The 15,337-nt window shown below is 49.5% G+C and overlaps 1 protein-coding gene across 1 annotated transcript in view; it reads right to left on the reverse strand.

Annotated features, from left to right (window-relative positions):
• The window catches only part of ASTN2 (astrotactin 2), a 354,581-nt gene that overhangs the window by 232,726 nt on the left and 106,518 nt on the right, over window positions 1-15,337 (reverse strand). Inside the window, exon 5 of the mRNA XM_054646417.2 lies at window positions 9,149-9,256. Coding sequence (XP_054502392.1) covers window positions 9,149-9,256 — 108 coding nt within the window. The remainder of the gene's footprint in view (window positions 1-9,148; window positions 9,257-15,337) is intronic.

The raw sequence follows: 15,337 nt of genomic DNA on the forward strand, positions 1-15,337 counted from the left end.
TTTTGCTTTCATGTTCTCAGTGCTGAATTGGTTGAGATAAAATCACATTAAAGAAACAGCTACATATTTAAAGGTAGATATTGCCTGCACTGGAATTTTCTTTCATGAAAATCAATGAAAGCACTTCTCCTGGAATTAAGGCCCGATCTTTTTTTTTTGTTTTACACTCCAAATGAGTCCCAATTTTACAATATACAAGCACAAAGGCAAATCTGAGTGGAAGGTTTCATTTTAAGGAGAAGGGAAAGCAATTTTCAATACAGTGTAGCAAAAACATTATTCCTACAGGAAAAAAGGGGGGAAAAAAGTAATCATTATCTATGAAATAGTTTGTGTTGAGTCACAGCCCAGGGAGGATTGTGCTCAGCGAGCGAAGGGCTGGGCAGACAGATAAATTGATTTTAGAAATGAGGAGGAAAGAGAAGTGATGGAGGCCAGGGTGGCAGGGAGGGCTCAGGACCTGGCAGGAGATGTCCCAGGGGCTGGTGGCAAGAGATGTCCAAGGACTCAAGCTGTTCATCCTGGCTGGGCCTTCACCACACACCCCACTGCCTGCTGTCCCACTGGCACGCTGCAGCCTGAGCTGGGACTGGGGAACTGGGCTGCAGCCTCAAAAAAACAAAAAGTCCCAAACCATCATTTGCCTCCATCCATTATTTTTGGAATAGATGCAAACTGACAGAACAGGATGAGAACACAAATCTCTGCTCTGCAACAGCTCCCCAGGCTCGGGGCACATCCCTCCGTGCCTCAGTTTCCCCCTCCAGCCAAACATCACGCATGCGACATCCACCACCCTCTGCAGCCAGGAGACAAATTCACGGTGCCACAGGAATCCACAACCAAAAGCATCTTCATTTTCCAAGCAGCTCCAGCCCTCTCCCCCCTCCTGCCTGCATCCAGCTCCGTGTTTATGTTCAGCTTCCTGGGAAACAAGAGGCTCGTTACCATGCGGAGGGCGACAGCAGAGCGATTAGTGAAATTTGTTACCCACATGCTCTGAACAAAATTAAATTAAAAGTGCTGCTTTGCTGTCAAGATAAGGGCCAAGCCGGAGAGATAATTTTTCACTCTCAAACACTCAATTACTCGCTGAGGCTGTATCAGATACAATCGGAAAATAAATAAATAAATGGGAAGACCCGCACTGCCTCCAGGAACAGATGTAAAAGCCTTTATCTCCAGCGCAGTCCAGGGAAGTTAAAGTGCCTGCAGCTCCAGCAGCATTTACCTGCAGCCCCTGGTGCTGCCCAGCTCCAGCTTCCAGCAGCTCAGTACCCCTGGAATGGGCAGGGGCATGAGTGAACCCCCACACCTGTCACAGACACCTTTTATGAAAAATCCTTTCCTTAGGATTTTTCCTCCTGAGAAGCTGAGAGGCCCCAGGAACAAAATGTAACCAATGGTTATCTGCTGCTGTGGAATGCAACAGGTGCATCTGGGATTGGCCCATGTTAGATGTTTGTAATTAATGGCCAATCACAGCCCAGCTGGCTCGGACTCTCTGTCTGAGCCACAAACCTTTGTGATCATTCTTTCTTTTTCTATTCTTAGCCAGCCTTCTGATGAAATCCTTTCTTCTATTCTTTTACTATAGTTTTAATATAATATATATCATAAAATAATAAATCAGCCTTCTGAAACATGGAGTCAGATCCTCGTCTCTTCCCTCATCCTCAGACCCCTGTGAACACTGTCACACACCCCTACAGCCACCAGTGATTAAAGGAGCAAAAAGGAGGCTGGAGCAACCCCAGCCCAGCTCCCCTGCACAGCCAGAGACCAGCAGGAATGGAGAGGGACTCAGAGTGGTTTTTATGGGCTGTTGCAGTGCCTCATTGCTCTGCAGGCAAAATAAGCCATCATGAAAAAGCACCACATTTGTTCACTCACTGGAAAAGCAGCATCCATGACGGAGAGCAGAGAATGGTTGGGAAGAAGGAGCATCCCCCAGTGTCACACAGCCCTGGACATCACAGTGTGAGCATGGCTGTGGTGCTGGGGTGCAGCCTGCAGGGAGGGAGGGACCCTGCTGCTCTGGGGCATAAAGATCTCTATCATAAAATCACCTCATTCCTGACATTTGGGGATCTGCAGGTCACAAGGGAGCTGTGATGTCCCATCTGGGCTGCTCTTTCCTGGCCTCACAAAGAGCAGCACAGCTCCATGTGCCATGACCTAGCTGGGTGTGCACCACACAGGCTGACCTGTCCGTCTGTCCCTGCAGGGAGCAGCTCTGTGTCCCTTCCTGAGGGATCCTAACAGCTCTGTGTCCCTTCCTGAGGGATTTTAACAGCTCTGTGTCCCTTCCTGAGGGATCCTAACAGCTCTGTGTCCCTTCCTGAGGAATCCTAACAGCTCTGTGTCCCTTCCTGAGGGATCCTAACAGCTCTGTGTCCCTTCCTGAGGAATCCTAACAGCTCTGTGTCCCTTCCTGAGGAATCCTAACAGCTCTGTGTCCCTTCCTGAGGCATCCTAAGGGCTCTGTGTCCCTTTCTGAGGAATCCTAACAGCTCTGTGGCCCTTCCTGAGGAATCCTAACAGCTCTGTGTCCCTTTCTGATGGATCCTAAAGGTTCTGTGTCCCTTCTTAAAGAATTCTAAAGGATCTGTGTCCCTTCCTGAGGAATCCTAACAGCTCTGTGTCCCTTCCTGAGGGATCCTAAAGGCTCTGTGTCCCTTCCTGAGGGATCCTAAAGGCTCTGTGTCCCTTCCTGAGGGATCCTAACAGCTCTGTGTCCCTTCTTAAAGAATCCTAAAGGCTCTGTGTCCCTTTCTGAGGAATCCCTAATGGCTCTGTGTCTCTTCCTGAGGGATCCTAACAGCTCTGTGTCCCTTCCTGAGGGATCCTAACAGCTCTGTGTCCCTTCCTGAGGAATCCTAACAGCTCTGTGTCCCTTCCTGAGGGATCCTAACAGCTCTGTGTCCCTTCCTGAGGGATTTTAACAGCTCTGTGTCCCTTCCTGAGGCATCCTAAAGGCTCTGTATCCCTTCCTGAGGCATCCTAAAGGCTCTGTGTCTCTTCCTGAGGGATCCTAACAGCTCTGTGTCCCTTCCTGGGGAATTCTAAAGGCTCTGCGTCCCTTTCTGATGGATCCTAAAGGTTCTGTGTCCCTTCCTGAGGGATCCTATAGGCTCTGTATCCCTGAGGAATCCTAACCTGTCCATGCCATGGGCTGACCACACGAGGAGGGGATGCACACAGGGCTGCCAGGAAGGGAGAAGCATCCCCAGGGACAGCCAGACAGCTCCAGACACAGCCAGACCCATTTTTCCTTCATGGCCCTGGAAGCAGCCCAGATTGACATGTTTGCTTTATCCCCTTTTGTCCCCCCTTGATTGCCAGCAGCATCTCCCCCAGTCTGAAGGCGAGCCAAGCCTAAGGCAGAGCAGGGAGGCAATTCCCTGAGGAGCGTGGAAGAGAGGAGTGATGTCCTGCCTGCAGCATTCACTCAGCTCCAGCGAGGCCAGAGGCAGCAGCAAAGAGAGCAGTACCCAAATTTCATTCTGCACCTCGTTTAGTTCCCCATGAAATAATAACTGCCTGCTGCCTCTGGAGATGGGAGAGGATCAAAGCCAAGCTTCCTCATATGTAGTAGACTCCGAATACCTAATATTCCTTTATAAAAGGCCTTGTTTTAACCACCAAATACAGAGGCAGATCAAAGCTCAGCTTCTCATTTCTCTAACAGCCCTCAGAAGGCTCCGCCAGGCAGCCCAGCACACGCACACACGGGGCTGACACCAATCCAAAGTACATAATTGAACTCTGCTAATTTGTCAAAACCATCACTGCATGCTGTGGAAACAGCCAGGTGCCTTGTTCACAGAGACCTCAGCTGAGGAGCATCCCAAAGCCATGTCCTGCCTTCCCTGGGGTGCAGGAGCATCCCAAAGCCATGCCCCCCCTTCCCTGGGGTGCAGGAGCATCCCAAAACCATGCCCCCCCTTCCCTGGGGTGCAGGAGCATCCCAAAGCCATGCCCTGCCTTCCCTGGGGTGCAGGAGCATCCCAAAGCCATGCCCTGCCTTCCCTGGGGTGCAGGAGCATCCCAAAGCCATGCCCTGCCTTCCCTGGGGTGCAGGAGCATCCCAAAGCCATGCCCTGCCTTTCCTGGGGTGCAGGAGCATCCCAAAGCCATGCCCTGCCTTCCCTGGGGTGCTGGGGAGCTGTGCAGGAAAACAGTTTTCCCCCCTTTCTCTTTTAACAGGCGATGCCAGGAGGGGTGAAGCAATCCCAGGCTCAGGGTGGTGCAGCTCGAGCTCAAGCAGACACCAGAGACAGATTGAGGACACTCCATGAGAAACCCCAGGTGGGTGGACACTGTGCTGGGTGCCCTCCAGCATGCCTCAACCATCCCAGGAACAAAAGCATCCCTTTGCCTTTGCACCCCACGCTTTGTGTCTGGGTTTCCACAAACTCTGTCCCTGACCCCTGCTGGATGGGGAGTGACACCAGGCCCAGACTCAGGGGTTTGGCTGCAGCTATGGGAACCTCCTGGCAGGGCCCAGGGGCTCCCAGCAGGTCACAGAGGCTCAGACCAGAGTGCAAGGGAGGGCAGACAGTCTGTGGGTCTCCAAGACAAATGGGCTTGGGGTGGCTCAGCCCCTCACAGGGTCTCCAGATGACATCATCACTTTCCCTGCCTCAGTTTCCCCCAACCCAGCAGCATCTGCTGCACATTTCTGTCTAACAGAGCAGCTGCTCTGTGGCCTGGGAAAGCAGAGGGAGGTGCAGGAACCTTTCCTGTGCCTCCCCTCCAGCAAGGAGGGGCTCATTAAACTCACAGAATCCTCAATGAGATGGGTAGGGAGCTGGTACAGCCTTGCAGTTACAGTGCTGCTGCTTCCCCCACACCTTTCACTATTTGGTTTCACCAACAGGAAGGTGCTGCCTGTGACCAGGGAAACTCAGGGCTGCACAGTCACACCTGGAGCTGAATACATTTGCTGGGCACAGGGCAAACCCCACCCCAGAGCAAGAGGGATGGAGCAGGAGTGGAGTTTGTGCACAGGGCTCTGCCTCCTTGCTTTAGGGGGATTTTTGCTACTAATATTTTCCTCTCCAACTCAGAGTGGAACCTGACTGAGCACATCCCACCCTGAAGCATCAAAGCTTTGATATTGCCCTGCTGGCCAGCGGGAGATGTGGATTCACATCCTTCCAACACTGTCAGCTTCTCTCTCACAAAGACTCAGCACTGGTGGAAGGTGCAATGACCGACAGCTCTGGGGACAGGAGCCATCTGTGCACCACAGCCAGAATGCAAAGAGGTTCCCACAACTCCTGGGACTCCCAGGGGAACAGGAAAGGGGAGCCAGCCCCCACAGCAAGCAGAGTCTTCTGGTGCACAAATCTGTTGTAAATCGGTTGCAAGAAAATCTGATTTCTGGAAATCCTCGAGGAGTCGGTGCTGAGGGTCAGCAGGAAGGAGCAAACCTTCTTGGACACTAAACCTACTTGGGGAAGTACAATGGGGGTCAGCAAGAAGGAGCAAACCTTCTTGGACACTAAACCTACTTGGGGAAGCACAATGGGGGTCAGCAGGAAGGAGCAAACCTTCTTGGACACTAAACCTACTTGGGGAAGCACAGTGGGGGTCAGCAAGAAGGAGCAAACCTTCTTGGAGACCAAATCTACTTGGGGAAGCACAATGGGGGCTTTATGCAAGACAATTCCCTCAGCCCCCAGTGAACATGAACAAACCAGGTTCTCACAGCATTGCTCAAACACAAAGGCAGATCTAACATTCCTGGCCCCAGCTGAGGGTCACTTCAGCCTCTGAGCACAGAGCTGTGCACAGCCTGACAGCCTCTCTCAGGACTTGTTTCACTTGGAAAAGCAATCTGAATTCCAGCTCCCTTGAGACTGCATGCCACAGAGCAGAGCTCACCCTGATCCATCAAAGTGGAGAGCGAGGAGCTGGTGTGGGCACAGGCAGGGATTGTGGTGGAAAGGTGTCTCACTGAAGATCTGGGTGTGAACACAGCACTTCTTGGCATAAGCCAGCAATGCCTCTCCCAGCTCAAATCCCGGAGATGGGGCTGAGCCCAACAGCAAAGACCAAGACTGCAGGGGAAGATCTCATCTGCTTTACTCCTTACACTCTTCTGCCCTATAATTTCTCTGGGACTTTCCAAAGACATGGTAACATCAGGGTAAGGGCATCCCACAGCCCTAGAGGCTGGGAAAGTGCATGGTGGAGCATTTTGTGACCACAGAAGGTGCTGCCTCTTAGTTCTCCATGTATTCCTGCACTGAAAACCAGGTACCAGAGGCTCTGCTTCTCCTGAGCTGCCAGAACAAACTCTCCCTTGCTGAATATTGTCCTGTGGGAATGTCTCTCTAATCTGCCTTGCCAAAGCACTAGAGAACCTGCTGTCCTCCTTCTCCAGGAGACACAGGAGGCCACTTAACCAAGCTCAAATAAAAGCAAACCTGCACACCTCCTAAGTGGAAACTTCCCATGGCATCATCTGGGATCAATGCCTTGACAGTGCAAGTAATTAGGCTCAATCCTACAAAATCTTATCCGAGGAGAGAAACCCCAAGGAATCCCTCTCTTGGACCTGATAACTACCCAAAGGCACCAGCAACGGCACGCAAACCTGGCGAAATCAATAGGGGAAGATCATTGTAAGAATTAACTGTATCTGACGATGCATCCTTCTCTATTAGAGTTACAATCCTGTCCAATTATGGATCTTGGCTGAACTTGCAATTATGAGTTCGGTGCTACGACTTCCCACTACGCTATTGCTCTGCTTCCATGAGGGAGAGGAGAGTCAATGAAAGGATAATGGAAAATTCCTTTCAAGGATGCAGCGATGGCCAAATTTATCCAGGCAGGAGGGGAAGTACAATGGGGACTTTATGCAAGACAATTCCCTCAGTTAGCCCCCAGTGAACATGAACAAACCAGGTTCTCAGAGCATTGCTCAAACACTAAGGCAGATCTAACAGGCAGCCCAGTGCGACGGCGCGAGGCAGCTCTGCCTCTTGAATTCCCTTCAAACCCAGCCATCAAAGCTGCCCAGGTGAACAACAGCTTATTCACAGGGAAAGAAAGGAATTCTTCCCATTCATCTCTTCCTTTATATTTGCCCTACAAGGAAGCTAAAACCAACAACCAAAAACCAACATAGACGTCAATAAAAATATCTTTGTACCCGACATCCAGTATGAGCCTTTTTCAAGAGACTTGCAGAGCAGTTGACCTCAAGGGGAATGGCATCAAGGCAGCCTTGTAAAAATTTATCTGCCTCTCATTAAAACACAGTTTTCCATACCTTCCCTGTGCCCTATCACTCCTTTCCCTAGTGGAAGCTGAAAAAACCCCAAACTTCAGTGACTTTTCCAAAGTACCCAAGGGCTGTCACAGCCTGCCCAGTATTCCTGAATAAGTCACTGAAAAAGCTACTCCAGCACCTGGGAAATTTGATCTCTGTACCAGCAGTGTTTTGGGACAGCTTGTTTTGTCCATTTGCAACATAACAATTCCTTCCTCCTGTCACACAGGCACGAAGATGATCAGAGAGATGGAACACATTTCCCATGAGGAAAAGCTGAGAGAGTTGGGATTGCTCAGCCTGGAGAAGAGAAGGCTTAGGCATGAATAACTGCAGCTTTCCAGTACCTGAAGGGAGCTGGAGAAGGACATGGAATGACAGGACAAGAGAAAATGGCTTCAAACTGACAGAGGACAGGGTTAAAAGGAAGTTTAAGCTTAGAAAAAAATTCTTAACTGTGAGAGTGGGGATGCCCTGGCACAAGTTGCCCAGAGAAGCTGTGGCTGCCCCTGGATCCCTGGAAGTGTCCAAGGCCAGGTTAGACAGGGCTTGGAGCAACCTGGGATGGTACAAAGTGTCCTTGACCATAGCAGGGGGTGAAACAAGGTGATTTTAAGGTCCCTTCCAACCCAAACCATTCTGGGATTCTGATTTTATCATTTTCCCCTGAACACAGCTGTGTTTGCACCGCAACAGCTAAGGAAGGAACTCACGAATCCTCTCATCCTTTTCATCAAAAGGTCATTTTAAACATGGTGACGATTTCTCTTGGTTCTAAAACACATTAAAAAAAAAGGGAAAAAAAAACCCCAAACATGTAAAATTGAAGGCCCAGCCTTTGAGCAGGAACAAGTGCAGCACACCCCTGTGCATGCGTGAGCTTATTCCCGTGTGCAGCCATGGAGCTGATCAGATGTGTTGAGGCAATTTCACATTCAAATAAACACACTGGAAGCATTTATGGGAATGGCTCATCATGGAAACAAATGGGGCCTCGTGCTGCTGCGGTGGGCACCGGCATCTATCTGGCTGCCGCGCTCTGCCGGGGCCCGGCTCCCTGCACTAAACAAATGGAGGGAGCAGACCCGCTGTGCAATTTTTAAATTGCTTCCCAATGGAGTTATTTCCCGACAGTGATTTTTCAAACCCAGCAGCAGCAGCAGCAGAACTCGTCCTCTCCTCCACCAAACGGCTCGGGCCGAGCATCCCGAAAAAAATGACAAAAAAACCGATATGGTGTGATGTGATGAGAGGAAATGCGGACACTAATTTCAAACTCCAGATGATATTTCAGTTTCTTGGCTTCTCTAACTCACAAAAGAGCCTAAAGGGACTTGGGTCTACAAATCCCTGCCCCAACTCTCGTTTTGAATTTGTTCTTTTTAATTGCCTTTGTGCCAAGTGGAAGGCTGGGCAATTTTCATCCAATGAATGTTTTGCATGGGAAATAAAGGGCAGAAAACAGGAGTTTGGAGCAACGAATTGCCAGGGTAACCATCCCTGACAGCTGCATCAGTGCCAGGATGAGGACAGACACAACCACTCCCCACTGGTGCAGCTTTGGGGAAGTGCCAGGGCATGTGAAGGGTAACTGATATTAGAAACCATCAAAGAAACCCAGAACCTCAGCAACATGACTGGGAAATGGGATTTATGGGAAATGGGATTTATGCTTCTGCATGGTGCTGCATCACACAACCAGCACATCCTGGGACGTGCTGACCACCACAGACTGCTATGGCTGTCCTTTAGACTCGGGCAGCACCAGACACCATCACCCATGGGACAGCCAAGGTGCTCAAGCCTTTCTTTCCCCCTAACAGCAGTGGGCAGACACAGGTGTGACCGTGGCTTCTGTACCTTTGCTTCGCCTCCGGCTCCGGTACTGCTCCGTGTAGAAGGTGAGCTGGGTTTCATCATCTGCCTCTGAGCCAGAGTTGCCTTTGGCACGTCCAAACCCGATCCCACCTGCAGGCAATAGAGAGGAAAAAAAATCAGTCCTGGCAGCTGGGATGCTTAGGAGCAGGTGGAGCCAGGAGCTCCTCAGCAGAGCTGAGGATTTGGCCAGCAACCCCCTCTCCTTGCTAAGGTTCTTTGCTTGGGGTCACCCGTAGTGATCAGGAACTTTTACCATTCATGATTTCATTTTACCATTCATTATTTCCTGCTTGGGGTCACCAGTAGTGATCAGGAACTTTTACCATTCATGATTTCATCAAAAATCAAGACCCCACAGTGCCTATAGTGATGTGAATATAGGAAGACACATTCTACCCTCAGAAATAAAACACCAATATATTTCAAGGGACTTACAAAGAAAACCCCTGAGTGTGACAGCTGCTCTCCCCAAGGACACCTGCATGGTGAAATGCAGTGAAATTTAGCAAACCCAGCAAGGACAAATGGTACAGGGGGAATACAGCCCTTGAGGGTCACCCAGGACCCCCTTGAGGGTCTTTTCTGCTCCTCAGCACCCAATTTGGTCCATCTGCTCCCCTAGTTTGTTGTGACAGCAGCAGTCAGGACTGACAGGAGCAGGGCTGGCCCATGGTTCACCCGGCCTCCTCCTCTCCATTTATGGTGTGGGAGGCAGCAGGAGCCCAGCTGGCTCCATCCCCAGACCCACCAAGAAGCAATGGATACTTAAAAAGCACCACAGACTCTAATTGGCAGAAGTCCTTCAATCTTTGCAGAGCTTAAAGAAAAGAGGCCTCTGGGGGTTGACAGTGGCCCTTTAAACTGCCATTAAAATATTTTACTGTTTTTAAAAAATCTTTTATTCTAGGCAGCAGTGCAATTTCCCCATTTCTTGGCAGGAGAACAGAAAATGAGCGGTGCCTTCTGCCCTCTGAAATCCTCAATCACGGCGATGAGAGGCGGCTGGCAGGAGCCAGAGGGACGCCAGGAGCTCAGCACGTGGCTCCTGCCCTGGCCATGCCCTGCCCTGGCCAAGCAGTGCCCTCCAGGGCAGGAAGGGGCTCTGCTGGCTCCTTTCCTCCTGGGAGCAGCAGGAAGGGTCAGTGCTTGCACACAGCAGCATTTAGTGCTTGGGCAGGGGCTGGGGGGGTTAAAGATCCCAAACCATGACCCATCATCAACCCCTCTTCAGCCACAAACACCACAAAAAACAGCCAGAGCCATGATACACCCACATTAAGGGGTTTGAGAGACACAGCAGAGTGCTAAGACCAATAAGCATTATTTGCATGAGTGAGGAAAATCTTAATTAACCTGGGCTTCTAACGCAGGCCTTGGGCAACCAGCCAGGGCTGCAGCCCTGCTGCAAATCCCCTTCTCACTGAGCAGGGGCTGCTGCAGGGGCCAGGGCTGGGGACAGACACCAGTTATGGGAGAGTCCCCCACTGCTGAGAGCTCAGCACTGTGACCGTGTCCACAGGGGTCTGAGGATGAGGGAAGAGATGAGGATCTGACTCCATGTTTCAGAAGGCTGATTTATTATTTTATGATCTATATTATATTAAAACTATGCTAAAAGAATAGAAGAAAGGATTTCATCAGAAGGCTGGCTAAGAATAGAAAAAGAAAGAATGAATAACAAAGGCTTGTGGCTGGGACAGAGTCCGAGCCAGCTGACTGTGATTGGCCATTAATGAGAAACAACCACATGAGCCCAATCCCAGATGCACCTGTTGCATTCCACAGCAGCAGATAACCATTGGTTACATTTTGTTCCTGTGGCCTCTCAGCTTCTCAGGAGAAAAGAATCCTAAGGAAAGAATTTTTCATAAAATGTGTCTGTGACACAGCACAGCCCTTGCCCCTGCCTGGGAGAGCGACCTGGACGCTGCCTGTGCAGGTAGGACATGGCACATCCCTCTGTCACCTTCCCATGCACCAGAACTGGCCCCTTTTGCACAGGCAGATGGCTGGGGTGGACAGAGGGAGCCCCTTTGGTGCTCTGTGTGCTGTCACACCTATGAAAAATGTGTATTATATGATTGGCTTTTTGCAAATATTAAAATGAATATTATATGTGTTGTGTTAGAAAGTGATGCTGTATTAATTCTCTTAAATAGTGTGTTAAATATAGTTTTAGGTCATAACATAATGTTAAAATAGAAACTATGCTATATAGGATACTTTTGTTTTGTAAAGAAAGGACTTGCAGTGAGATAGCAGCCACAGGACACCTAAATCTTTCAGAGAAAAAGAATGTATTTCCTTCTTATCAGAAGAAATGAACTTCTTCCCACCTCGAAGGCGCTGTCAGGATTCAGAGGAAGAAGTTGAGGATGACCAGACAGAATCCTGTGTTTGAATGGAATTTATGCATCATGTATGAAGTGTATGAATATGCAACGGGCTATTGCTTTTAAGGGTTAATCCTCTGTTAACGTGTGTCCTTTTTTGGGCTCTTTCAGGCTCGTGCTGCCCAGAAAAAGCTACCCAGACATCCATAACTCTTTGTTTCTATTGTCTCATATTGTCCTAATTCGAATTGTCCAAATTATTATTACTCCAAGTGCATTACTATTTTTATAACCATTCTATTACTATTAAACTTTTACAATTTTTTTAAAAACCCAAGCGATTGGCGTTTTCCACCCAGCTGGCACAGGCAGCAGCCGCTCTGCCAGCCACCGGCCCAGCCCCCTCTGGCCACTCTGCGTTTGTGTGCCGGCTGCGTGCCCGTGATGGATGGAGCTGACATGTTAAATTACTCAGGCTGGATGTCTTCAGAGAGCTGGTGACAGCGATATTGCATTTTCTGATTACCCAGCGCTGAGCAGGATGTATAAATACAGCAGTTGTGAGACCCGAGCCTGCAGAGGAAATGTCTCCTCTGACCCAACACGCGGTGCCAGAGGTCAGCCTGGCAACACCAGCCTGGGGCACACACCAAGGATGTGCCTTCACACCTCTGGGCCATCAAGGATGCTGGAGCACATCTTGGTGGTGGCTTTGAGGATCTCAGAATGCAATCTGGAGGACACAGGGACGCTAATCCTCAACTAATCCTGCCATGAACCTGATTTCATGTTTAACTGGCCCCAAAATCTGACCAAATTAGCCCAGTGAGACATTTCCAACTGGGGCAATGCCTCCTTTTCCAGGTCCATTACCAGCCTTGGTCACAGGCTGCTCACCAGGGCACGGGGCTGAGAATAATCATGATGGGGCCAAGGATGCTCATGGCAGAGAGCACCCATGAACAATTACTGATAAACAAGGACAGCATCCAGGTAAAGCCAAGCAGCCCTGCCTGGTCAGCATTCCCTTTCCTTCAAAAACAGGGAGAAAAACACCCAGTATCAGAAAATTAAAAGACCCTAATCACTGCAATCAGTTACAAACTGGAATAAGATGCTTTACAGGCAGAGAACAGGGAAATGGCAGTTTTGAAGGGCTGGGTACCAGTAATGCACTGGCAACTCTCTCCAGCAGCTCTCACAGGGAGATACTCCCTCTTTACACCCAGTTTACTCCTGCTTTTGAGACTGGAGAAAAAACAAAGCTCCCCTTCCTCACCCAACCCATCTCCTGCCCAGCTCGTTCAGCAGGCAGTGGGGCAGGGGAGCTCAAGGAAGATGCTCTTGTTTCTAATCCTGTTTGCAGATTTACAAGCTCATTAATCCCTTCAAATAGATCTCAGCTCAGGCAGGAGCCGGGGCAGGGTGCTTGTTCTGAGTGCAGCATTAATTTAGTGGGGAGCAAGGAGGGGTGCCAAGGCAAACACCTCGTTATGGTGTAATTAAAGACAGTCCCGTTAATGCAGAGTGGGGATAAGGAAATAAAATTCAGGAACCAGAGTCATCCCCAACGACTTTTTGTTAGCTGAAGCCATGTGAATATTTTTAAAAGTGAGATGTTTGTCTTTAAAGAGGACATAAAGAACAAACATGACATTTTTAATCCTTTCCCTGAAGCCGGGAGGTCGTAGAACATCTCAGGGAAAGAGCTATAGACGTAAAAGGAATCAAAACTGAGGTAAAATAAAGAAATAAGTAACAGTAGCTGTTTGGATAACTCCTATCTGAAGCCAAGCTGACCTCAGCTGCTTAATCCTGCAAAGTTGGATGTTCTAATAGAAGTGGAAGCTTAGTTTTGTCCCCAGCAGTGCCACCTTGGGTGACATCTTTGTGATCCCTCTACTCTGCAGCCGCTATCAATGGAAAAACGATTCTCTGCTTCATTTTCCTCCAGAAAAAGGGCAAATCCCTGTACAAAGCACAGAATTAAAGACCCACAACTCCCCTCATTGACCACATTGGGTTCACCCCATTCCATGCTCACTCACCCCATGCAGTGTTGCCTTCTGGGGGTTCAACAAGGCCCTCTGTTCCCAGGCTTCCCAGGAAAATCTGGGTGAGGAATGCCAGTACAGCACTAAGAGCTGGCAGGGCAATGCAATTAGCTAAGTGGAAATTTTCAGTTCAATTAATTTAACTCTGAAAAGAGCACCAGAAAACTGACCAAAAAAAAAAAAAAGCGCAACTAAATGTGGTCAGAGTGGTCAGAGAAAGGTAAATTAGATGCAGATTTAAAGAGGAAAAAAAAATAAATACACAAACATTTTCTTTTGAAACTTAGTCAACCCCAAAACCATAAAAGTACAAAGAAAAAAAGCCCTTTAAAACAAAGCATCCTGTGGCAGGGGTATGTTCACACACACTGGCTTCACATACAGCTGAGAAAACTCTTCCTCCTCCCCAGTCTTCCCTCTTCCTTCTGTCTCCACCCAGAACACTCCACCAGTGCAGGAGGTGCAGCAGCCAGGTGACAGAGCCATGGGCTTCCACTGGGAAAATTTGGGATCATGCTGATCCCAGACAGCAGCCCTTGCACAGCCTGAAGGGTTTTATTATCACCAAGGAGCAACTCAAAGAGCTGGACATGATATTGTGACTCAGGTGAGGTGAAAGCTCGCAGGTGAACTCCAGCAAAACCTCACCAGCAAAATGTGACACTCCACAGGCACCACAGGGCAGTCAGGCAGGGCAAGGTGAAAGCAGAGGTGTCCTGGCAAAAGCAGGGACCACGGATGAGCCCAGCTGAGCCCCAGCTCTCCTCCCTCAGGGAGCTTTGGCTGACTTAGGACACAGCCAAGACCTCCACAGCACAAGAACTGCATCCCCAGCAGGCAGCACATCCCGATGAACAGCACGTGGTGTCTCGGGAGAAGGACCATTATGGGTTATTCCTTCCCAAATCCAGAGTGTTTTTAAAGCCCTGCCCCAGGAGAGGGCACCAGACCCCCTCTCTGAGCACAGCAGCCACCCCCAAGGGCACCTCCCAGCCCGGGGCTGGGCACACAGCACAGGCCAAGGCCGGGATGCTCTGGGGCTGCAGTTCAGGATCAGTAAACGCTCTGGAATGCAGCATCCCTGCCTCCCTCCCTCCCTCCAGGTCTGCCAGCCCCCAGCTGAGATCTCTTCCTTCCAGCCCTCCCCTCCCACCCTCGGCTCTCTCCATCCTCGCTCTCCCTCAATTATTTATAAGCTCTGAATGTGCTTCACTCCATAGAAGTGTTTAGGGAGAAAGGTTGTATGAAAGAGTCATTAGAGAAAATAAAGTTATATGGCATTGTAAATAGAGAGGGTGATGTGGTTTGGTGTTTTGTTTTTGTTTTGTTTTTTTTTTAAGTCAATCTACTTGGGGAAACAGCACCTTTCCCAGAGCTGCTGGAAACACTCAGGGCTAAATCAGATTTAATGAGGAGCAATGGGCAGCAGCTTATGCACACTCAGAGCAGGGAAGGAAAACAAGGCAAAGTTTATCTCAGATTTGTTTCCCTTGAGCTGGGGATCAGGTTTGGATGGTTTATCCCATCCTTCTGAAGGAGCAGCACTCGGAAACCCTTTCAGGGCCTTTCCATAGAGGAGGAAATCCTTCTGCTCTGTGCAGTTCCTGCAGGGAGTGTGCTCCAGCTGTAGGGCTTTGATGAGGTTAAACATTAATTAAATCAAACCACAAGAAAATAATTACACACATGCATCCATCAGGCTGACTTGTCACTACTCAGAAAGAAAGTTGGATGCAAACTCCATCAGTGGAACTGTCACGAGGCTGTTAGGAGGAAATGAATGG

Source organism: Agelaius phoeniceus, chromosome 21 (assembly GCF_051311805.1).
Source record: "Agelaius phoeniceus isolate bAgePho1 chromosome 21, bAgePho1.hap1, whole genome shotgun sequence".
Classification (NCBI taxonomy): Eukaryota; Metazoa; Chordata; class Aves; order Passeriformes; family Icteridae; genus Agelaius; species Agelaius phoeniceus.